The sequence below is a fragment of the Ctenocephalides felis genome, unplaced genomic scaffold, assembly GCF_003426905.1.
Source record: "Ctenocephalides felis isolate EL2017-DRISC unplaced genomic scaffold, ASM342690v1 CF-g0.4_SCAFFOLD_03572, whole genome shotgun sequence".
NCBI classification, from domain to species: domain Eukaryota; kingdom Metazoa; phylum Arthropoda; class Insecta; order Siphonaptera; family Pulicidae; genus Ctenocephalides; species Ctenocephalides felis.
In genome coordinates this window covers 31,131,153-31,156,728 of record NW_020539726.1, presented here as the reverse complement: position 1 = coordinate 31,156,728, position 25,576 = coordinate 31,131,153, and the positions used below count along the sequence as shown (strand labels likewise).

At 30.5% G+C, this 25,576-nt stretch overlaps 1 protein-coding gene across 1 annotated transcript in view; it reads right to left on the bottom strand.

Annotated features, from left to right (window-relative positions):
- Positions 1-25,576, bottom strand: part of LOC113388362 (neuronal growth regulator 1-like) — a 176,340-nt gene that overhangs the window by 85,730 nt on the left and 65,034 nt on the right. Inside the window, exon 7 of the mRNA XM_026625748.1 lies at positions 61-198. Coding sequence (XP_026481533.1) covers positions 61-198 — 138 coding nt within the window. The remainder of the gene's footprint in view (positions 1-60; positions 199-25,576) is intronic.

The window sequence follows — 25,576 nt, the reverse complement described above, 5'->3', positions numbered from 1 at the left end:
CTTCAGTATGATACGATAAATATTCCCTTTGTACAACAATGTCTTAGGTCTAACACTTACTTTGTAGTATGTGCACGTTGACGCTGGCAGGTCGTGCATTTGAAGGCACGCAGGTGTAATTTCCCGCGTGAAATTTGTCGGCCTGCTCTATGACCAGCTCGCTGGACTGCTTGCCGTGCTTCACGGTGACGCCGCCACCTGCAAAATAAAAAATAATATGAAGGACTTAATTTTTTTTGTTCAAATTTATTTTTGTTAATCAAGACTTCGTGTCTTGTCAATGTCTCATTTACAAAATTGACAGGTACAAAAAAGAAATTATTCAAAAAATACAATAAATTGAATAAAAACAAAAAGTTAAAAGAAGTTAAAATAATAATAATAATAACAGTAATATAAAAATACAAATATAAATGAACTATGGCGCGCTGATTATTCGCCCATCACAGTTAAAGAGTGCTAAGTTAGAGCGCGGGTAGACATTGGACTAGGTGTTTGGTAGGTCGGTAGAACTTTTTCTTCTTACTTTATTCAGTATTCAGTAATTCAGTAATTAGAAATATACAACATTAAAAGCTAAACTGAAATCATTGTATTGTAATCAAGATAATCTCCACTGAAATTATCTTGTTAATCTGGTTATGCATTGTCCAATTGCCAAGTTTGCTTCAGCCTCCTCTGTCTAGTTTGTAATAATTTGTGCGCTAATTGGTTAGGGTGAATGAAAGTGAAAACTATAGCATTGATTTACATTCATATAAAGACTGATATGAATGCTATAACATTCAAATTTTAAAGTCATTTTTTTTATAACCTAACGCTGTTGTAATTATTATACCTCTAGAGGTAATGGCAGTAACTAATTCTTTGGGTATTTTTGTACTATCTTTTCTTTTCCTGTAATCACTATTTAGCTTGGGCAAACACTTAGTGTAAAATAGAAGCGCTTTTTGATGTGGATGCTATAGCATTCATCTAGCACATAACGATTAAAATAAGAAAATCTTATGACTACCTTTATAATCGGTGTTCAATGAAGTTTTGGATATCACAGCCAACTTAAAAATAAATGTACTGTCAATTTTTGTACTTTGCTGAGACTTCCACTGTCCGTCAACGTGTTAAGAAATTTATAATTGCAAAAAAAGTTTTATGAAAGGATTCACAATATTAAAAATAGATAATGTGATTTTTACCTTTTTGAATGAGGAGTTAATTTTCAACCAAAAGCAATTTCAATCGAAATTGCTTATTTTATGTTTCCTCGACGTTTCATGTCATTCTGAATCGAATGGAACCAAATTTGCAAAAAGTATGTTTGTGTGAGTGTGTGTTACCAGATTTTTGACATTTGTCAACACTTCTCAATAACGGTTGGACTGATTTAAAAAATTCAAAAGTTATTCGATGTAACTCGATAAGGACTAGTGTTTGAAAATCAGCCAAGTCGTTTCTTTGTAATTATCAAAAAAGTGTGAAATATTTTGTCCAAGTTTTAGCCCACAATTTTTGAAACGACTTCAAAAACTTGAAAACAGTTTGCAAGATACTAATTTGTTTTGTAGCCCAAAATTTTGAAAAAACAGGCCAGACCTTTTTCCTGTAATTTACTATTAAATTTTTTTCCAACCATTTTTATGAAACGTTTTACAGCGATGGATATCATGGTCCTATAAACCATACTGAAATATTACCGTGCTACAATGAGTCGTTTAATTTTAAAATTTGTAGAAGTTTGTGAAAATTAAGAACATTTTTTGGCGCTTGTCAAAATTAGACCTTTCATCGTCGTTTTCCCAAAAAAGACTGTTTTCTTGTGATTAACCGTCGGACAAAATGCCGATTTTTATAAAAAAATAGTTGACGATAGATAGACGACCCTATGACAAGTAGTTTAATTTAAAAAAATTATTCAAGCTTGAAAAATTATAGTCTAAATTTGTGTCAAAAATAAAATGGAAGGAATTGATACTAATTTGTTGTTTGTCCCAAAATTTTGAAAAAAATAGGCCAGGCCTTTTTCCTGTAATTGACTATTAATTTTTTTCCAACCATTATTATGAAACTTTTTACAGCGATATATATCATGGTCTTATAAAACATACTGAAATATTACCGTCCTACAATGAGTCGTTTAACTTTAAAATTTGTAAAAGTTTGCAAAAATTAGTGACATTTTTTGGCTCTTGTCAAAATTAGACCATTCATCGTCGTTTTCTCAAAAACGACCATTTCCCTGTTGGCAAAAAATTGCCGATTTTTATAAAAAAAAAGTTGACGATAGATAGACGACCCTATGACATGTGGTTTAATTAAATAAAAGTTAAAAATAAATAATTAATAATTTTTTTAATTAATTAAAAAAAATCATCAAAGTTTGAAAAAGTATAGTCAAAATTTGAGCCAAAAATCGTTTTTGTGATGTGATAAGTCAAACATTGTCAATGTATTCAAATGTGGAATAATGAACTACAATGGACATACATAACAAATGAAATACAAAATAATGGACTACAAGGACATACAAACACCCGTGTCTGTGCTGTATGATTAATATGATTACATATATTATAAATGAGTTTGAGAAGATTTAATTGGAAATCGCCTTGTTAAGACTAATTGAGTTGAAAATTTTATCTAAATACCTAAATCCAAATTTCGGTTGATTAAATCAATCAATCTATCGGAAAGTTCATACGACTTGCCTCAAGACAAAATGCAGCTTTTAACTAGTTAGTTTTCTGATTCTACTAACTCTTACAAAATCTTATCTACTACAAATCTGTACTACGGTGAACCACGGCACGTATTCGTCTAATTTAACACTCCAGGTACAATATTTGGCCTGTGAACGAATGGATTTAGCGGTTATTCGTTATCGGGAGAACAGACCCCGGTTAGAACACCTCTAAACTCTAACCTTGGATCCGATATAGCACTGTGTCACTAGACTAACACATTTCACCGCCGACAGGAACAGAAATAGACGGAGCGCTAATGGACAAGTTGCGAAAAAAAATTGATGGAATTTATATAAACGAAAGACCTACCAATATCAACTTAGATATATTAGTCCAGTTCTCAACTGTATAGAAATTAGGATATATGAATAAAACTTAAGTGACATGCACTTTGAAAACAAAAAAATATTTTATTATTTATTAACTTCCCGAAGAAGTTTGTTTTCATAAAAAAATCCGATTTGCTAACTTTATGTTTTCTGGACATTTCAAGCCATTCTGAATCGAATGAGATTGGAAGATATGTATATATATATGTGAACAGATGACCGATTTCAAAAATTTAAAAGCCATTCGATGTATCTCGTTGAGGACTATCGTTTGTCATTTTGAGTCGTTTTTACAAATATTAGTTGGGAACGATACTGATTAGTTTTAGGTAAAGATCGACCGAGCCGTTTTCTTGTAATTAATTGTTGAAAAAAAAATTGACGATTTTTACGAAATTTTTTGGCAATAGATATCATGGTCTTATAGAACATACTGAAATATTGCGAATCAACGACAAGTAATTTCATTTTAAAAATTCATCGAAATTTGAAAAAATATCATTGTCAAAATTTATGTCAAAAGTTACTTTTGTGATGCGGTAAGTCAATTAGCACAATTTAATTTCTCTATTTTTGTGAGAAATGTTACCATTTAATAACTTTCCGTAGAGTAAGTTATAATAATAGCAGAAAATCGAAAATGTAAATTTTTATATATCTTTACGTTTCAAAGGTTTCTGAACATTTTGGCATACATTGAAAAAAATTAATGTATGAGTGTGTGTGTGTGCAGGTACAAATTTTCGTCGACGATTTTGGGAACACGGATCAACCAATTTGAATAATTTAAAAAAAAACATTCGAATTGTATTGATAAGGAGACGTGCTGATTAGTTTATGACAGTTAGGAATAATTGTGAGAAAACGGAGTATTCAATATTAATATTTCTTCTATAATAAATAATATACAAAACATTTGGAAAGGCAGGTTTAACGGTTTCAGAGATCACGTGAAAAAAAAATGAATTTGGGAATTATATGCACATTAAATTTTCAGGTATTTTATAGACACTTTAAAACTTAGTAGTGAGTTTGTTACAATTTTTTAGAGTTCCGTACCAACTTTTTTAAATTTTTAAAGATCACTTATAAGGCTCAACCAAATTTCAATGTTTTCTAATTTTTTTTTTTCAAAATTTTACAAAGTTTTATACTTTAAGTACAAATTTAAATTTACACTTGAGTTTAAAAATTTTATATGGGTATTCCTTAGAAATATATCCTTAAATGAATTCATTAGGCTGCTCTTGTTAATGTAAACATTCTTAAGTGTTTTGTGCGAAAAGATTGTAACTGTATATTATACAAACGATAAGATATATTGTATTAACTAGAGGGGTATATGGCATCGTGCCTTGAGGCAAATTGCTGTAACTTCCCGTACCGTGAATAGAAATCTTGGTACGGAACGCAAAAAAATTCACAAAAAGTGTACACATAATTAAAATCTCTATAAAATATCTGATAATTTGATGTACATATGTCCAATATACATATTTGACCGTCAAATGCCATTTTTTCAAATTATGTTTATTGAGATTCCATAACCGATGGACCTGTCTTCCCAAAAATTTAATCAGTTGTTCATCTTGTCAATAAAAGTAAAATGTTTTTTGAATCATTCAAATCAGGTACTCTATTCTCTCAAAACTGAATTACCGTTTTTAGCACTTTTTGACCCGTATCTTCGGAACGGCTAGACTTGCCTTGCCCAAAAACTAATCAGCACGTCTCCTTATCAATACGAATCAAATGTTTTTTGAGTCATTCAAAGCGGTTGATCGGTGTTCCCAAAATCGTCGACAAAAATATGTATCCGCACACACACATATACATCCAGTTTTTCTGAGATATGCCAAAATGTTCACAAAAATTTGAAATGTAAAGATATAAAAAAAATTTCAGTTTCGATTTTTTTGCGATTTTTTGCGATTACTATAACTTACCCTACGGGAAATTAATTTTATTTGAAAATATTTAGAACAATTTTTATTAACTTTGATCAATATTCATTGAATACTGATGAATTTTTTCCTCGAATGTTTAATTACGGTACGGTAAGTTCCAGCAATTTGCCTTAAGGCACGATGCCGTACACCACTAGTTCAACTTTGAATATACTTTACCCCAGCTCTGTTTTCCACCATCGGCGTGTAGTAAAGCCAGATAATATATCCGGATAAGCACACACAACTCTCCTCTCCCGTCGTGTGTGGGCGTCCGAATAGAAGTCGCTGCTGGGAAAGGGCCAAAGGGATTTTACACGCTATACGTGTTTGAACGGAGAGAGTTTTTTTACACGAACGCGAACGCGCGGTAATGGAATATGTGCGTCGAAATAAAGGCAGGTCCTAATGAGCAAAGCGATGGAGTTACACGGTTACACGGTTTTTGGATTATTTATACAAGCGCTGGGAATAAAATCTCGGATGTGCAATGAAATTGAATAAAAATTACATACAGTTTTTATATGTGCTAAAGTAAAGAAGAGAACTAGTGGTGTGTATGACATCGTACCTTATGGCAAATTGCTGGATCTTCACTTACCAAAAAAATATTTTTTTTAGAAAAAGATTCAAGATATTTTTAAAACTTCGAAAAAAGATTTTTTATTTAATTGTGAAATATTTTTGACCTGCCTTGTGCAAAACTTATCAGCACGTTTGAATCTATAAAAAAGACTTTTTTGAAAAGAAAAAAGATTTTTTTTTGATTGTGAAATATTTTTGACCTGCCTTGTCCAAAAACTAATCAGCACGTCCCCTTATAAATACGAATGTTTTTTGAATCATTCAAATCGGTTGGACTGCGTTCACACATACACACATACACTTACACTTACACCCATTTTTTCTAAGGTATGCCAAAATATTCAGTAACCTTTAAAACGTAAAGATATTAAAATAAAACTCATTTTCGACTTCTTTGCGATAACTATAAATTACCTTACAGGATTATAATAATGCACAAAAGGTATCTCAATCTAAAGCAAATTTCTATAATATGATGTCTTGGAATATTCAAATGTGAAATCATAACAAATATTTAAAACCTAGATAATTTTCTTTGATGTTAATCACAAAGACAGTGATACTCCATAGTTTTTCAAATGTGTAAAGCATTATTAATTAAATTTAGGATTTAATAGGAAACTAAATGAATTTCCGTAAAAACAATTCACAATTAGTTGAAAGTGGCATTTTGCCTTAAGACAAGTTGTATTAACTTGTAATGTGTAATAATTGACTTAATCAACCGAAATTGAGATTTAGATATTTAGATGAAATTTTCAACTGTACGGCATATAGTCCCTGATATTATTTAATAATTTAATTAATGGTAACATTTTTTACACAACTAGAGAAGTTTTGTAGACTTATTTTTTTGCTGATTTAAAAAAATGGCTTTGAAAATTGTGATATTCAAGTTTTGACTCACTACATTACAAGAGCGACTTTTGACACATATTTTGACCTTTTGACCATTTGACAAATCACCTTTTATGTCTATCAACATAAAAAAATTATAAACTAGTTGGGTGTATGGCATCGCGCCTTAAAGCAAATTGCTGGAACCTCCCGTACCGTAACGAAATGTTCGAGGAATATTAAATGTTTTTAAATAGGCTATTATAAATAAATACTGTAACATTGTCTAATATTCATAAGAATTATATAAACTGAATTGCAAAGTTGAAATTATTTGTTTAAAGTATATTAGCACTATAGTCAGAATTGAAATTAAAATCTGAATTATTTTAGATATACAAAAAAAAAATTGAAAAAAAAAATTGAAAGAATTTTTTTCCAAAATCAATTATTTTGTTAAAACAAGCAGAAAGTTCTTTGAATCATTTAAATCCGACGCTTAGTTTTCTCAAAAACTGCCATTTTTTGCACATTTAGCCTTGTATCTTCGAAATGGCTGAGCCTACCTTTGCCAAAAACTAATCAGCACATCTACCTATCAATAGGAATAGAATGTTTTTTTGATCATTCAAATCGGATGCTCCGTTCTCTCAAAAATTCGATTTCTATTTTCTGCACTCTTTGCTCTTTATCTCCGTAACTGCTGGACCTGCCTTTGCCAAAAATTAATCAGCACATCTAACTATCAATAGGAATCGAATGTTTTTCAAACCATTTAAATCGGTTGATCCGTACGCCCGAAAACGTGATTGGAAAATTGTATCCATACATACATACACACATCCATTTTTTCTGAGGTATGCCAAAATGTTCAGAAACCTTGAAAACATCAAGAAATGCAAAAATTTTCAATTTCGATTTTTGGACGATTACAATAACTTACCCTGCGGGAAGTTAAAAGAACTTTCAAGAGTTAATTACGAAAAAACGCTTCTGTCGATCTTTGTCTAAAACTAATCAGCACGATTCCCAAATAATATCTTACAAATAGTTTTTGAATCATTAAAATCGTGTTAGAATTTTTGGCTAAAAAGTGAATAAGACTTGTTCACTTTTCTCTCAAAAACTAAGAAATGGCTCGGCCAATCATCGCACAAAGAGAAACAATAGTTCTCATCGAGATACATCAAATAGTTTTTAAAATTTTCGGCAGTTTTCGAGAAAACGTTGATGCAAGGTCTAATTTTGACAAACGTCATAAAAATTTTGACGAATTTTCAATTTTTTTTTTTTTTTTAACTCGTTTTATTTAGCAATCAGAAATACATAAAGATTCCTATGAGCTAAAATGACAATGTAAGAGCGATGTCTAAGAAGAGCTCCAATGAGATCTTCTCAGTTTAACAATTGCTATAATAATATTATATTAGACCTAATCTAAGACTAAGTCTAAAGGCCATTGTCGTTTCAATCTTCTTATACCATAAGGTTTAGTAATTTCAACTATAGAGGGGTTCGAATGTGAGTCCAGTTTGCGTTTGTATTTTTCTTTGAATTCTTGGAAAGTTAAATGCACCGTTTTCATCTTGAGGTCGCTGTGAATGGTTTCATTTGTTACGTACCATGGAGAATTAAGAATTGTTCGTAAAATTTTTGACTGAGTTCTCTGCATTATAGCTATATTAGATTTGTAAGCACATCCCCAGAGCTCAATTCCGTAGGTCCAGATTGGTTTGATAATTGATTTATATAGCAGCAACTTATTTTCAACAGTGAGCTTAGACTTTTTACGCAGAAGCCAATCAAATTCTTTCATTTTGATCATTATTTGCTGCTTTTTTGTTTTCATGTGGCTTTTCCAAGTAAGTCTGCTATCTAAATGAAGACCAAGATATTTCACTATGTTCTGTTTCGGAATCTGGACGTTGTTTAAATAAATTGGAGGACAAGTACCCTCTCTCAGGGTAAATGTGATCAAAATTAAACGACTTGTTTCGGGTCCGTAGTAATGCAGTATGATCTAGAAGATTTTGAAGTATCTATCATCAAAAAAACATGAGAATCGTCGAAAAAAAATTTCAAGAACTTGTGCCAGAGAATCTTTACCAAAAACTAATCAGGTCTATTACCAACCAATATACATTTTTAAAATCGTCTTAGAATTTCAAGCTAAAACGTCGATAATTTTTTTTCACTTTTCTGCAATTTACGAAAAAAACGGCTCGGTTGATCGTTGCGCAAAACTGACAAACGATCTTCGCCTTCATCATCTTTATCGAGTAACATCGAACGGCTTTTGATTTTTTTGAGAGAAGATCGATTTAATGTAAAAAATCTATCCACACATGCACTCACAAATACTTTCAGTCCAAATTTGGTCTCATTCGATTCAGATTGGTTTAAAACCTCGAGAAAACATATATTTATCAAATCGGATTTTTTTATGAAATCCTTTGAGAAGTTGATAAATCCTAAACCACCCACAAAATGTTCACTCAGACATGTGACGTCACAGTCCCTTCTATGTTTGCGCACTATATACAACTGAAAAGATATGAGGACTAGCAGTTCATGTAGTGTAATGTCAAGTTAGTTCGTACAGTTTCCTACTTGGACGTATCTTTAGATTTTTCTCAAAACACAAACGCCATTCACTCAACTCGTTCAAGGAGTTGATCTCGGAGAATCGCCGTAAATTCGTGCGTGCGCGACCTTGCGTGACAACGACCCACCGGCCGCCCTTTCTTTTCCTTACAAGGGAAGGAAAGGGCTGCCTAAGCTCTCCCTTCTAAACACACGAGACATACATCCGAAATACACACACGATAATGTACACTTGTTCGTTCGTTTCTTCGCAGATTGAAAATTGTGGAGTAAATTGAAAATTCATTCGGTGTAAAATTTCATCTAATACATGAAATAGAAAAGCGCGGTAAAGGATTATGTCTAAATTTAGATAGTGAACATGCTCGGCAGTGGATCATGGAAAAGCAGTAATAGAAGAGATTTTTTTGAGATATATATGAAATTAGTGTTATTTATAAGGTAAAGCTGGGCTTGAAGGTCTGCAGGTAAAAATATCCACCACTAGTATCTCGAGAACAAAAGATTCAAGACATTTTTTCGTCCAGGTTTTTGGGCGCACGGATCATCCAATTCGAATGGTTAAAAAAACATTCGACTCCTATTGATAGTGGGATGTAATGAATAGTTTTTGGCAAAGGCAGGTCCAGCCGTTACGGAGATACGCAGCAAACAGTGCAGAAAATACAAATGGAGTTTTTGAGAGAACGGAGTATCCGATTTGAATAATCTAAAAAACATTCAATTTGAAATGATTGGGAGAAGTAGTAATTTGTTTTTGGCAAAGGCAAGTCCAGCTAATATTAAGATGTAGAGCTAAATATGCAAAAAATGGCAGTTTTTGAGAAAACTAACCGTCCGATTTGAAATATTCAAAAAACTTTCTGCTTGTTTTTTACAAAATAAATGCTTTTGAAAAAAAAATCGTTTTAATTTTTGTTAAAAAAAGGTTTTTTTTGCATATCGAAAATAATTCAGATTTCATTTTTAATTATGATTAAAGTTGTAATATACTTTAAAGAAATAATTCATAAATTCAACTTTGAAATTCAATTTATATAATTCGTATAAATACTAACAAACTATTTAAAACATTTAATATTCCTCGAACATTTCGTTACAGTACGATAAGTTCCAGCAAGTTGCCTTAAGACACGATACTATACACCACTAGCTTTTTTGCCGTTGGCTCACATATCAAATGGTTTTGACAGATTATATTAAAAAAAATAAACTTTTGTGAATGTTAATATGGTGATAGGAGGGTGAAAATTTTTCTTTGTATGTATTTTTTTATTATTCATTCAAAAAAATAAAATAGAGAAAAACATTTCGAAAAATACCAAAAAGTGTTGAAACTGGACGACCCTTGCTAAGATAAAATTGTTTAAATAGTTTCTTGAAGCAAAAGTTAGCTCTTGCTTGAACTTAAAAAATTCTCAATTGAAATTCAGTGAAAAAAGTTCAGAGATTAAAAAATGGACTACAGGTGATTTAAATTATGCTTTTCGAAATAGTTGTGGTAGGAGAGTGAAAATTTAGGGTTGTATGTATTTTTTATTTACATAATGTAAAAACAATAAAATAAAGGAAATTGATCCATGCATTTTAAGAAGATGTTAGGTATGGCCAACTTCTACCACTTGGTTTTAATAGCAATATGAGAAACAACTTTGGCGAAGATATATTTTCTACTAATGTTTACGGTGATTGGATGTACGGTTACATTTTAATCCAAATTATTTTCGATATTCAAAATAAATATTTTTTGGAAAATAAAAAAATTAAATTTTATTTTGTTGGCGTTTCCGCAACACAAGCAGAAAGTTCTTTAAATCATCCAAATCGGATGCTTAGTTTCTCAAAACCGCAGTTTTTCGCAGATTTACTTCCGCATCTCCGATTAGGCTGGATCTGCCTTTGCCAAAAACTAATAACCCTAATAACACTTCTCCCCATCATTACAAATTGAATATTCATTGTATGATTCAAATCAGACGCTCAGTTCTCTCAAAAATTTGATTTCTATTTTATGCACACTTTGCTCCGTATCTCTGAAACTTCTGGACCTGCCTTTGCCAAAAAGTAATTAGCATATCCCCCTTTCAATAGGCATTGACTGTTTTTTGAATCATTCAAATCGGTTGATCCATGCGCCCGAAAACGTGACCGAAAATTTGTATCCTTACATACATACACACACATCCATTTTTTCTGAGGTATGCTAAAATGTTCAGAAATCTTCAAATCGTCGGAAAATGCAAAAATTTGCATTTTTGATTTTTGAACGATTACAACAACTTACCCTACGGGAAGTTAAAAATCGTTTCAAAAAATAAAAAAAAGTGTTTAGGATGGACAAAATTGGTTTTTTGAAATAAAAAAGAGTTGTTCATAAACTTACAAAAATATTAATTATCATTCAGTCAAAAATGTTCAACTGAAAGCGGGATTACAAATTATTGAACTACTATAATGATTTTTGCGAGTATGAATATAAATAAAAATAATAACTATATGTATAACAATATTTTTCCAAACAAAGTCCACATCCCAAAGTTTTTCTTCAAATTCAAATTCGCACAGCTCAGCTATCTTGCTACTACTTCTCTTCAAACAAATAGCCGAGTCTGCTTTATCTGACACATATTTTCTCATCCCATATAGAATATATATCGAGAGCAGAGGCAGAGGCAGAGGCATGATAGAATGCGTAATCTGATGTTCTTCTGGTTGTTCCTCAGTCTCCTCCGACCAGAACTTTTAACTTACAAGGCGGAGGTAGGTAAGACCATGTATCATTTTCGACAAGATGCTGTTTATGCTTATGTTTTATGTTTTATGCTTTTACGCCAGAAAAAAAGTAGACGCCGTTTAGAACAAGCCGCGCTCTCTCGGTGCCGTTTATTTATTACGTAACATTGGTGGTCGAAGTACTGAGGTAAAAGAATTTGTGGAAATTTGAATTATGTGAAAAATATATCTGATTCAATTTTGAATGAAATCTAGTGATTGGTATATTGTTGGTTCAAGAATAATATAATATCAAATTTATCAAAATATTTTTGTCGAAATTTCAAGTAAAATAAATTTATTATTCTTTTAGGCCAAAATTCTCGCATAAAATAAGTTTTAGTGAACATAGTCAGATAGTTTTTTGTTTAATATGTGTTTTTTGCTGTAATATAATGCGTTTGGTTTTCGCAATATTAATGCTCAAAGTCAAATTGGACTTTTTGGAATTGGAAAATACATTGCTATTAATTTAAACTATCTTATTCAAGATTCAAGCATAATTTATTATCAACTTCATATCAATTTTTTTTTTCGAAATTTCAAGAATAATGAATTTATTATTCATAGAGGCCAAAATTCTCGGTTAAATAGGAATATTAGGGTAATTTTATGCATCGGGCCTTCCATCATATATTATACATTATAATATAATAGTTTAATATAGTTTAATTCAAATAGTTTTATAATAGTTATTGTAACAGTTTTATTTCATACTAGCTGACCCGGCAAATGTTGTTTTGCTAAGTAAAGACTATTCTAAACAATTACTAGAGAATAAAAAAAATTAATACTTTAAGTGTATAAGGATGTGTTGTTTGAATGCTATATATAATGAAGTATTATAAACTCCATCAGTTTGTCTATATTTTGTCAATACAATCAAACTGGAAGTTTTATACACTTTATATAGAAAACATGGTATAATCCAATCCAAGCCTTTTTTTGGTCTTTCGACTTATTGATTACGTTTCAAGTTTCTCAGATTCGTTTCGAATTCTGGATTTTGTGTATAATTTTAAATAATACTACTGAGTTTATACAAAATTTTTAAATTTCTGCGAATAGAGATAGTTTCAAGTAACATTCGTTGAATTAAAGTAAATTTAATAAAAAGTATACAATTTGACTTTGAGCAAATATTAATCATATTATAAAAATCAAACCAATTATATCACAACAAATAACACATTTCAAACGAACAATTATCTGACTATGTTCAATAAAACTGCCAGCTACTTCATCATTATAGAAATGTGTTTTTTTGCTGTCTTTCGAAAATTTGTTATCTAGACCTTTTTACCCTATAAGCCACCGCCAGGTTGCAAATAGGTTTAATGTCTTATTTTAGTTTTTAAGGTTTTTTACAAAATAATTACATTTGTAACTTATGCTAAAAAACTACCAACGGAAGAAAATACTTTTATTACGGATTTTCAAAGATTTCCGTTCATCTCCCGATAGAAAAGTCATAAGAATCAATGTTATAGCTAGTTATACAACTTCTTCCCTCTACTTTCAAATATTGTTGTTAAACAATGCTTAAGATTACTGATTTTTGACACATCGGTGGTGGACCTTTTTAACCCCGGACCTTCATATATTACTATCTATTCTTCGAAAAATTCTGGGAAATTATAACTGGGAAAATGTTGGTATCGACACCAAATTTAGGTTCTGAATTTAAATAACATAAATAAAAAATAATATAACCTAGAAAATGTTTTATACCAATAAGTATATAATTCTACAAATGAGATCCTTCAGAGCACCGTATTTGAGAAAAATGTGATTTGCAAAAAAGAGGGCTCGAACGCCTAAAGTGCATTTTCATATTAAAATTACAAAAAAGTTTATATTTTGAGTTTCTAGTAACACTTGCGATACGTTTAATAACGTTTTTATGTATAAATATAACTACGAACAAAACTACTTACTACAATTTAATCCTAATTAAATAATATTTACGTAAAACATCCTACTTGAACATCCTCTGTCAAAAACGTTTGACATTTGACGTATTAGCCACCGTCCATTGTTTTCAAATTAAAAATATAAAGTTTCTACGCAATTTTGAAATGATATCTCACCTTTCCGACAACCATTTTTTCAGAACTAAGACTGGCCAAATCGGTTTAGCCGTTTTCGAGTTTTACCAGATCATTTTATCCCAGCTCTAAGATTACAATAAGGAATAATAGACTACAATTTTAGGACATACAGGCACTTGTCTGTGCATTACTATTAATAAAATTACAGATTTTTGAATGTGTTTGAAATATATCAATTGGAAATTGCAATGTTAAGATTTAATTTAAAGCAAAAACTTTGAATTTTCATAATTTGAGAAAATTTTATGAACATATCTAAATCCAAATTTCGGTTTATTAAGACAATTATCACACCTGTCGAAAAGTTCATGCAACTTGCCTTAAGGCTAAATGCCACATTCAACTCATTTATAAATTAAGTGACCCTTCCCCGTGTATCCCTGTTCCCTAAACCGCTAATACCCTTTGGTGCTAAACTCGCTGCGCGTGTCTTGTACAAATGCCTCAAGATATTTCAAGAAATTTCAAGATATTTCAAGATATTTCGAGATATTTATACCACGATGTGAAGTATCTCGCAGAGAGATGCGTCACATGTGTGTCGGCATATCTATGTCAGTAACAACTACCTAAGTTGAAGGGTGTAGAAATGCGTGGAAAATATTTTTCCCTTATTTTCCACGTAGAAGAGCTCCAACGTAGTTTATATCAGACAGGTCGTAACACGATTTTATTATTGAGATGGTGTAAATCTACAGTTGACGAGCTGTCGAGGAATTGGAAATGTGAGGAAATGTTTTGATGGATTTGTGATCGGAACTTGTTGTAGGTGGCATTCTGTCTTAAGCATAAACTAATTTTTAGTCTTTAACGCATACATAATAAACTAGATAAAAAGAGAGTGCGCGTAAGGTTCACACGCGATTGAAGTAAAGCTTATTCGCTACTGTACAAGATGACATTTAAGTTAAAATAAATACATCATATAAAAATTTTGAATGTTTATTAGTAATATGGTAACACTCGTGATGCACACATTTATTAGTGTCAACCATTATACACATTTATATAATGATAAATTATAAATTATATATTTATAATAGCATTAAAATTATGTATAATATTTAAAACGATAAAGTAATTGAAGTCATACTTCAAATATGACATGATCGGTTTGTCATTGTAATTAGCATTTAGAAGTGTACCTTCATTAGAGAAATGAAGTAATTGATGATTCATAGATTCAATAATATTCCTTCACACAGTGGATTATGTTAAACAACGCCTAAATAAATATTGATTTTGCAACTTCACTCATTATGTAAGTTTGTTTGAAGAACTTCATGTGATTAAAATTAACATACATTCATTGACTGCTTGTATTTTTTTACTTTTTCGCTGGCGATTTAATATCATTCTTTGAACAGCTGTAATGTCTGTTTTGCCTAAAAAATATTTTCCATTTCAATAACTTCATTGGCACTCGACTCTGCCGTAACGCACTTCAATTGCATTTGTACGGATTTACACCCTAGTCGCGCCTAAAGAAGTATTACTTAAAAAAATTGAGGTTCAGCTCAAGGCGTCCAATAATCATGTGATAGATTTTTTAGGGATTTTTGCACCTCCTCCCACTTGGTCGTGATATTCAGAATTACCCCCCTACTCTACCAAACATCATATGTGTTTTTAGGTACGTAATATTTGTTGAGAAATGTTTAGACTTTTTTTTATAAAAGTCATATAAAAGATGAATAGATGTGATATCTTACTAGACCCTCCCGCCCCCCCACCTGATGTTTTATGATTTTTTGTCAAACTCTCCCTTCCCCTAAAAGCCTCATATGATCGATAAAAAAATGTGATTTTTTTGTGAAAACGTTTAGATTTTTATTAAAAAATCCGCCTCCCCCTAAAAGCCTCATATGATTGACGAAAAATGTGCGAAAATGTTTAGATTTTTTCAAAAAATTCAGGTAAAAACTAAAAAGACATGATATCTTACTAGACCTCTCCAGCCCCTCTCGTGATCTTTTGTTATTTTTTGTTTAAAATCTTTCTGTGATGAGCCTCCTATAGGTTCTGATTAGAATCACTCAAGGCCGCTAGTTGTAGGCCTATAATATTTTAGTAGGCTATTTTAGACTAGAAAATCTAATGTCATACAAAAAAGTATGATAAAAAAAAATTCAACATTTTATTACGAAAAAAGGCCCGAAAGTTCTTCACTAATCATCGCTATATCTCTCAAACAAGTTTTCAAAATTGATTCAGAATTGTGGGCTTAAATGTGAAGAAAAATATTTACACTTGCCTGCTAATTATAAAGAAATTACTTGGCCGTGATTGATAAATGTAACACTAGGATTTGGATTTCTTGAATTAAAACTTGAAAACACACAATCGCTTAAAACATGTCTCTTTAGGTCGTTCAATTGTATAAACAAGTGTCAAAATGTAATCCTGATTCCTGACCTGTTATTAAACCAATTATTTATTGCTTTACGGCATCATATCGTGCGTCAATAGATAAAGTTGGACTAAAAATAATGAAATTTTATTTTTAATCACACACACACACACTGGTTTGATGCAAATTGAAAAAAATGCATGTATTTAAAAAGGGGATAATTTTTTACATTTTTTTCATATATTAATAATGATTTGAGAGAACCATCAGCAGCATATTTATTGAAACTTTATTAAAAAAGATAACTTTGCAAAAAAATCAATACACTTTATTATATTAATTTAGAATTTATAATATTTATGATTAACTAAAAATTTGTTTTAAGTAAAATATGCATTAAAAGTGTACATACCATTTATAATTATAAAAAATGTTCTTAACTTATTCATAGTTATTTCAAAATATCTTATCTGAAATGTGTTCAATATTTCACAAATGTTAAAATTGTTTAAAATATTAAACAAATTAAAAGTGTTAGAAGAAAGCACAAAGGTTAAATAATATAAAACTAACTACCTAATTAATGTGACATAAATCATGCACTAAAATATAAATTTATTTTACAGATCCTGTTTATTTTAACATATGGAACAAATATTTGGATATTCACACCTGATCATAACATTTAATTTATTTATGGGTGAATGCGCATATAAATCTGAATAATTTATTATAAATTAACTCTATAACTAATTATAATTATTGTTGATCGAATCGAAAATTGATGATGTATATGAAGTAATGGTTACAGATGGAAGCAAGGATTTAATATTATGTATGATATTTTGAAACAACGTAAATAAACAAAATCTATTTGGGGCTATATTTCTGATTTTACTAATTTTGACACGTCCTGCACATACGTAGTTATCGAAAATTGTTTATTTAATAATATCCAATCTGTAGAATAATAATGTATATTATTTCAGGCTCATTTCAAGCTTATTAATAACAAGGAACTAAAGTATAATAATTTTATGGGATATTTAGTATTTAATTGATGTATTAAAACGTTTTGAACTGTTTACTAGTTTGTACCTTGTGTGAACCGATTTTGCCAAATGAATGAAAAAAGCTGAAATCATATCATGACCCACTGCTCACATATTATTTTGCGATTTTTGATGAATATATTTTGTTGCCGATTTTGATCATTTTTACAACGTTGGTTATTATTACTTTAGAAAAATTCTTTTAAAAAATTTATCATAGATAGAGAGGTATCATAAAAATTCTTGTACTAGACCTTTTGATTTAGAATATTTCATCCTAAGACATCAAAGCCCTATGACGAATGGTTCAAGAGTTATAAGCGCTTAAAGATTTAATGTTACATTTAATTACAAAATGCTCAAAACTAGACTAATTTTTTATTTTTCACAGACTTCCCAGGCACGCACAAACTTCTAGTCATCTGGACTAGAACAACGTGAAAAAAATTGTATTTTAATATTCTCAACGGTTGCCGAATAAATCGAAAAAACCAAATGTGCTCTCAACCTGAAACTAGGCTTAGTTTCAGGTCAGAATGCAATCTCGCATTTCTCAAAAACTACCGTATGAACCAATTTAATTTTTTTGTCACAATCTTGGTAAAGTATAATAGCAATGTGTGCCAAGTTTAATCAAATATACATGATCCGCTTTTGAGAAGATACTATTGTGCACCTAAGACAAACGTGCTCTTAACCTGAAACTAGGCTAGTTTCAGGTCAGAGTGCAATCTCGCATATTTCGAAAACTACCGTATGAACCAATTTAAAATCTTTGTCATAATCTTGGTAAAGTATAATAACAATGTGTGCCAAGTTTCATTAAATTCGCATGGTCCTCTTTTGAGAAGATACCATGATGCACCTAGGCCAAACGTGTTATCAACCTGAAACTAAGCTTATCAGAAGGTAGGTTCCTTATGACCTCAGAAAAATGATATTAAAATATTTCGACCGCAGTTCAAATAGTTTTAAAATTTGTCAAAAATCGATTTTATTCAAAGTTAAAAAAAAATATAACTTTTTTAAAAATGTTAAGTTTTGGAGCAATTTGCATTAAAGCACAATGCCATGCACAACTGTTTTTTTTTTTTTGAAAAATATGAATTTTTCAAAATAAGAGTTCGTTATATAAAAAACGATTGTGTTAAACTATTATAGCCCCAAAAAATATTTTAGTCATAAAAATTAATAATCACTTGCGGCAAAATTCCAGGTAATTATAGTTTGCATTAAAAATTTCTTACAATTTTTTTTTTTACCCAGGATGATTAGATTTTATCAAATTGACTTCATTTTCGGGAATCAAATATATTGAGATATTTTATTATTACTCTAAAATTATATAAATTTCTCTTATATTGAAAATACCTGCGTCAGTTGTATAACTAAACGCTAATTAATTCGGACTGACCAAATCAATTACTCTATGCCAATAAACTTTGATGTTTGCACTATTGAATATATGCAACATAAATCTAACTACCCAATGCTTGATTATTTGACAAATAGCAATAACAATTGCTGTTTGACCACATTTTAATGCTGCCGAAATTCGTAATGGATAATATAATTTTGCAGAGAATTTCATTATGGAACCAGAATCACACAACGCAAACAATCAACCAACTTTTAGTACTTTCATAAATCATGATTTTGTTCAAATTAAATTCAATGTTTCTTGAAATATTTTTTGAAGTAAAACTCTTTTAGGCTCGACTAGGGAGTAAGAGAGACTAAGGGCCACCAATACCGATTATCATCAAGTCTGAATTTCATATTCTCCATAACCACTACCTTAAATACATTTCATTCTACCTCATCGATATAATATTATGAAACATTTCACTCACGGGCAAAGTTGCAATGCAGACTCTATTTTATCCCTCTTTATGAGAAAGATCTGACACTTCAAGGCGTCGTAGTAAGGAAAAAACCTAAATCAGAGCAAATGTTTTGTATCAAATATATAATATGGGTTAGGGGTGAAACTGGGTCATGTTTCCATTATGTCTAAACGTTGATAGTTTTATGTGAACCTTCAGGGCAACGTTAAGAACAAGATATTGCCTGGAATATAAGGAACGAAGGGCTAGAGGCCGAGTGTTGTGTTTTGATTTGTGGAATGGATTTGTGCAGGCACTTTTGATATTCGTCAGAAGAATAATGTAATATTTAACCAAATGTTAACTAATCATTCACTATTCACTAATCATTTATTTATTAACAGTTACATATTTTACTTAAATAGATAAATAACTAATCACTAATCATTTATTAATTAACGATTATATTTTTCACCTGAATAGCTGAACCTCAATTCTTATAAAGTTTATTATGTATACGTGTCGAGGAGTTGATGGTGCCATTTGCCTTAAGGCAAAATGCTAATTACAACTAGTTCAAATGGCATTTTGCTTTAAGGCAAGTTGCGAAAATTTCAAATTGATAATTATCAATTTGGTCGATAAATCTATTATAATAGATTTATCGACCGAAATTGAGATTTAGATATTTAGATAAAATTTTCAACTGCTTATTTCAAAAATAGAGTTTCCGCATTCACTTAAATTAAAACATTACGATTTTCAATAGAATTTTTCGAAACACAGTTGAATTATCTATGATTATATTAATTTTAGTGCATAGAAACGTGTGCTTGTATGTACTAAAATTGTGGTTTAACATTCCAAATATTTATTAATTCATATAGTTCAACAAATTTTTGTAGGGTTACTTAGTGCATATGTTAATTTTCATGAGAAACGTCGACATTTATTGATTAAATGAATGTTAATATTTTTTGCAAAACTAGAGAAGTTTTGTATACTGCTCACTTAGATATTTGCAAATTCCAAAGCCATTTCTAATGGCTTGGCCGGTCGGTCTTTTCGAGGCTTTTCCATATCGAATTTGTTCCAATGGCTTTTAAATTTGTAAAAATCAAGAAATTTGTGTATGTGCGTCCATATTTTTGCCGTAAATCGACGTTTTCTCAAAAATAGCTGGACCGATTTCACAAATGTAAAAGCCATTCGATGTATCGCGATGTATTTATTGTTTGTCAGTTTTGTGCTACGATCGGCCAAGCCGTTTCTTCATAAATAGCAAAAAAGAGGAAAAAAATCGTCCACGTTTTAGCCCGAAATTCTGAATCGATTTTGAAAATTCAAAAACCTTTCGAAATATATTGGTTGAGAATCGTGCTGATTAGTTTTTCGTAAAGATCGGCCAGGACGTTTTCTTGTACTAAGTGTTAGAAAAAAATTATTCGGAGATTTTTATCATTGTTTTTACGGTAGATACCATAGTCTTATAGATCATACTAGAATGTTACGGCTTCACGACAACTCGTTTAACTTTAAAAATTAGTCAAAGTTTGCAAAAATTAGTATCGTTTTTTTGTCATTTTTCAAAATTAGACCTTTCATCAACGTTCCCTGAAAAACGTCTGAACTTATTTCAAAAATTGAAAAGCCAATCGACCTACTTCGATGTGAATTATCGTTTCTCAGTTTTGTGTGACGATCGGCCGAGCCGTTTCTTTGTAATGTTAAACTTTTTGTCCACATTTAAGTTCATACTACCAAATCGATTTTAAAAAATCAAAACTGTTCAAAGGATATTAGTTGGGAATGATACTGATTATTTTTTGGTGAAAATCTACCGAGCCGTTTTCTGTTAATAAACTATTGAAAAAGAAATTAAGCCGATTTTGATGGAACTTTTTTTAGCGATATATCATAGTCTTATATAACTTACTGAAATATTACGGCCTTACGACTAGTAGTTTAAGTTTTAAAATTCATCAAAGTTTGAGAAAATGAGTAGTTATTTTGACGCTTGTTAAAATTAAAAATAGACGATTCACTTGGTATAACGATAGAGTACTTGGTCTTAATGAACATACTAAACTATTACAGTCCTACGGAAACTGGTTCAAATATAAAAATTGTTGATTTTTGAAAATTTGCTTTTAGAAAATAGTCCGAGATAACGTGTTCGTTCGCTTTCAATTATTATTATTATTTTTTTTCAACTCAGTTTTATTTAGCAATCAGAAATATTAGGTTGTCAAATATCTTCCTTCCGCCTTTTTGTATTATAAACCAAGAGCAAAAAAGCGGAAGGGAGATGTTTGACAACCTAATACATAAATTATGTATGATAAATCCTCTCGGAATACTTTTAATCACTCATAAATAAATTTTTTTTATTAAATAGATTATTTTCACATATCTAAGTTCATGTAACTTGCCTCAAGGCAAAATACCAATACTAACTAGTTTTATTATTTACTGAGGGGTACTACTTAAACAACCGTGTTTTGTTTTTTTATCTGTACTTTCGTGAACAAATAGACACCAGTGCTCAATAATATCGGATCGGATAATTGATTGACTTGGTGCTTTATGACTGCAATGCCGAGACACAAGCAATGCGCCACAACTACCGTTTTCATTTTAAGCCGCATTTACTGTATATTTTCTAAAAAGTGCATAAAAAATCATTATTTTCCATCAAGCAACGAGTGATTCTGAATCTCGTATCCATCAAATTACCGCTAATCCCTCTTTTATTCGACCCGGTTGTTGTCGTCGTCGTCGACGTCGCATCCACAAAATTACAACATGACTGCCGTTGCCGTTGCCGACGCCGCTCTTTGCCGCGACACAGAATTTGTACGGCTTAAAAGCTTAACCGAACCAAAATTATTCACTCTGTTTTATGTGTCTTTTCGTGTACATAACAAGAATTAGTGTATGTTTGCGGCTAATATATAACATTCAATGTAAACACACACTTTGTGTGCGATGTAGACGGAATTAAAATATAAATTTTAATTTGTTTTGGTAAAAGAGACGTGTAGTTTGTGTGATTATTAAATTGTATATTATTTAATTAGCTAAATATATATTCTTATTTATTAAGTAGATAACAATAGACATAAATTAAGTTATACATAAACACTACACTAAACACGAAAATTTTCACATTGAACATAATAGAAAAAAGAAAACGAGAGAAAATGTCAGATGGAGCGCAAGTAAAATTTATAATGAACTTGCGATCGGTATCAACATAACCAGAGAGAACAATAATTTATAAAATTCGTGGTGTATAGCATCGTGCCTTAAGGCAAATTAGAACTTCCCGTACCGTAACGAAATGTTCTAGGAATATTAAATGTTTTCATGTTTTCAGTCAGAATTAAAATTAAAACCTGAATTATTATCGAAATACAAAAAAAAAATATTGAAACAAAAATTGAAGCAAAAATTTTTATTCAAAAGCAATTATTTTGTTAAAACAAGCAGAAAGTTCTTTGAACTATTCAAATCGGACGCATTAATCTCTCAAAAACTGCAATTTTCTGTACATTTAGCTCTGTATGTTTGAAACGGCTGGACCTGCCTTTGCCAAAAAAGCACATATACAGCACATATCACTATGAATAGGAATCGATTGTTTTTTGAATCATTCAAATCGGTTGATCCGTGCGCCCCAAAACGTGAACGAAAATATGTAACCATACATACATACACACACACAAACATCCATTTTTTTTAAGGTTTACCAAAATGTTCAGAAACCTCTAAAATGTAAAGATAAAAATATAAAAAATTTCATTTACCATTTCTTTGAGATTACTATGACTTACAGTACGGGAAGTTGAAAAATACAAAATTATAGAAAAATTAAAGATGAAAGAGATTGAAAAGATATTTGAATATTTTCAAATAAATTGCTTATAAATGTAGAATAAAATAGACATGATATCTGACTAATATATGAGAATATTATGTCAATAAAAAAACTATATTTTGGGAAGTTCATACTGTTATACAAACATAGCCTTAAAATATTCTAATCAACTTGACAATTTAGAATATATATATATATATATATATATTGTTTTTATAAAAAAAAAATTATTGGTCACTATTTTATACGCATAACGAATATATTCGTCAGTCGACAAAATCCTACACCTTCTTCATGACAAGTCAGTCACAGTTAACTGATTAATGATTAATTTGTTAATTGATAAACTTAATGGTTTTAGTAATGAATACTATTTTACTCTCGGTTCTCATACCAAAGTCCTCGCGTAAAGAAGTTTCAAGTTAACCAAATCTCACTCACCGAACGACTATTAATTAACTTTCCGCAGAGTTGGTAAGTTATAGTAATCGTAAATAAATCAAACATTGAATTATTTATATATCTTTACGTTTCAAATTTTTCTGGACATTTTGGCACACTTTAGAAAAATAGATGTATGTGTATGTGCGTGTGGATACAATTTTTTGTCGACGATTTCGATAACAACCAATCTGAATGATTCAAAAAACATTCAATTCCTATTGATGGGAAGACGTGCTGATTAACAAAGGCAGGTCCAGTCGTTTCGAAGATACGGAGCAAAAATAACTAAAAAAGATAATTCAGTTCTTGCGATAACGGTTTCAATAACGTCCGATTTTAATAATTAACTTCCCGTAGGGCAAGTTATAGTAATCGCAAAAAAATCGAAAATGAAAATTTTTATATATCTTTACGTTTCAAAGGTTTCTGAACATTTTGGCATACCTTATAAAAAATGGATGTATGTGTGTGTGTGTGTGTGTGTGTATGTGTGTGTGTATGTGTGTGTGTATGTATGTACGTGTGTGTATGTATGTGCGGATACAAATTTTCGTCGACGATTTCGCGAACACGGATCAACCGATTTGAATAATTCAAAAAACATTCGATTCGTATTGATAAGGAGACGTGCTGATTAGTTTTTGGCGAAGGCAGGTTTAGCCGTTCCGAAGATACGGGGCAAAAAGTGCCGAAAACGGCAACTTAGTTTTTAAGAGAACGGAGCGTCCGATTTAAATAATTCAAAAAACATTTCACTTGTATTGACAAGATGAAGAACCGATAAAATTTTCATAAAGGTAGGTCTAGCGGTTTTGGAGATATGGAGGAAAAAGTAAAAAAATGAGCCATTTGGCGGTCAAAAATGATCATTAGACATATGCACATCAAATTATAAGATATTTTATAGAGATTTTAACAATAAGTATACATTTTGTTAACATTCCTATGGGTTCCGTACCAATGCTTATGCGTTAGACAGCGACGCGGCGCTTACGCGCTTTATATTTTGTCCCTATGCAGTTAAGTCAGTACGATTGCTTTAAAAAAAAAGTTCAGATTTTCCACAATATGTCAAAATAATAAAAAAAAATTTTTTTTTTAAAAAAAAATTAAAAAAATTTTTTTAAAAAAAAAAAATTTTTTTTAAAAAAACTAATTTTTTGTCCATATATATAGTTTCTCAAAAATCTTATTTTTTCAAAGTACAAGTAACATTCAAAAATGTTAATCGTTTTTAAAAAATTAATAATTTTTGGTACGGGAAGTTCCAGCAATTTGCCTTAAGGCACGATGCCTTAATTGCCTTAAGACAGAATTCCACTTACAGCTAGTTTAGAAAACATTTTACTTGTATTGACAAGATAAAGAACTAATTGAATTTTTGGGAAGACAGGTCAGCGGTTGAAAAACTAAAAAAAATGTCATTTGGCGGACAAAAATAATCATTCAACATATGCACATCAGATTATCAGATATTTTATAGATATCTTTAGACTGAGAACAAAATTTGTTTACATTTCTATGGGTTCCGTACCAATGTTTATCCATTAGACTGCGACGTGGCGCATTCGCGCTTCGATATTTTGTTTCTTTGTAGCTAACATATCGCGATTGCTTTGAATAAAATTCAAAATATCCAAAATATTTCAACGTATAAAAAAATTCAAATTATTCAGAAAGGTCAATTTTATAAAATTTTAAAATTTTCAAAAATATATTTTTCAAAGTTCTAAAAAACATTTGGATCTTTTTTAAAAAAAAATAATTTTCGGTACGTGAAGTTTTAGCAATTTTCAAAAAGGCGCGAGGCTATGCACCAATAGTATTTATGACATTTTCTTCACAAGCAAAATGTTGTTTGAATCATTCGGTTCGGATCTCTCAAGAACTTTAAGTTTTTACGAATTTCATTTTAAACGAAAAAAACTATCAATTACTTTAAATAGTTATTGTTATTAATAATAACTACTTAATAATTAAATTTTATGTAAACTTCATATATTTAGTTGTAAAAAAATCTCAATACAAACGTTTCCAAGTATGTATTTCTCCTCTAAATCCAAATCCTCGTGGCTCTGAGCACAACTGATTCAGCCTCA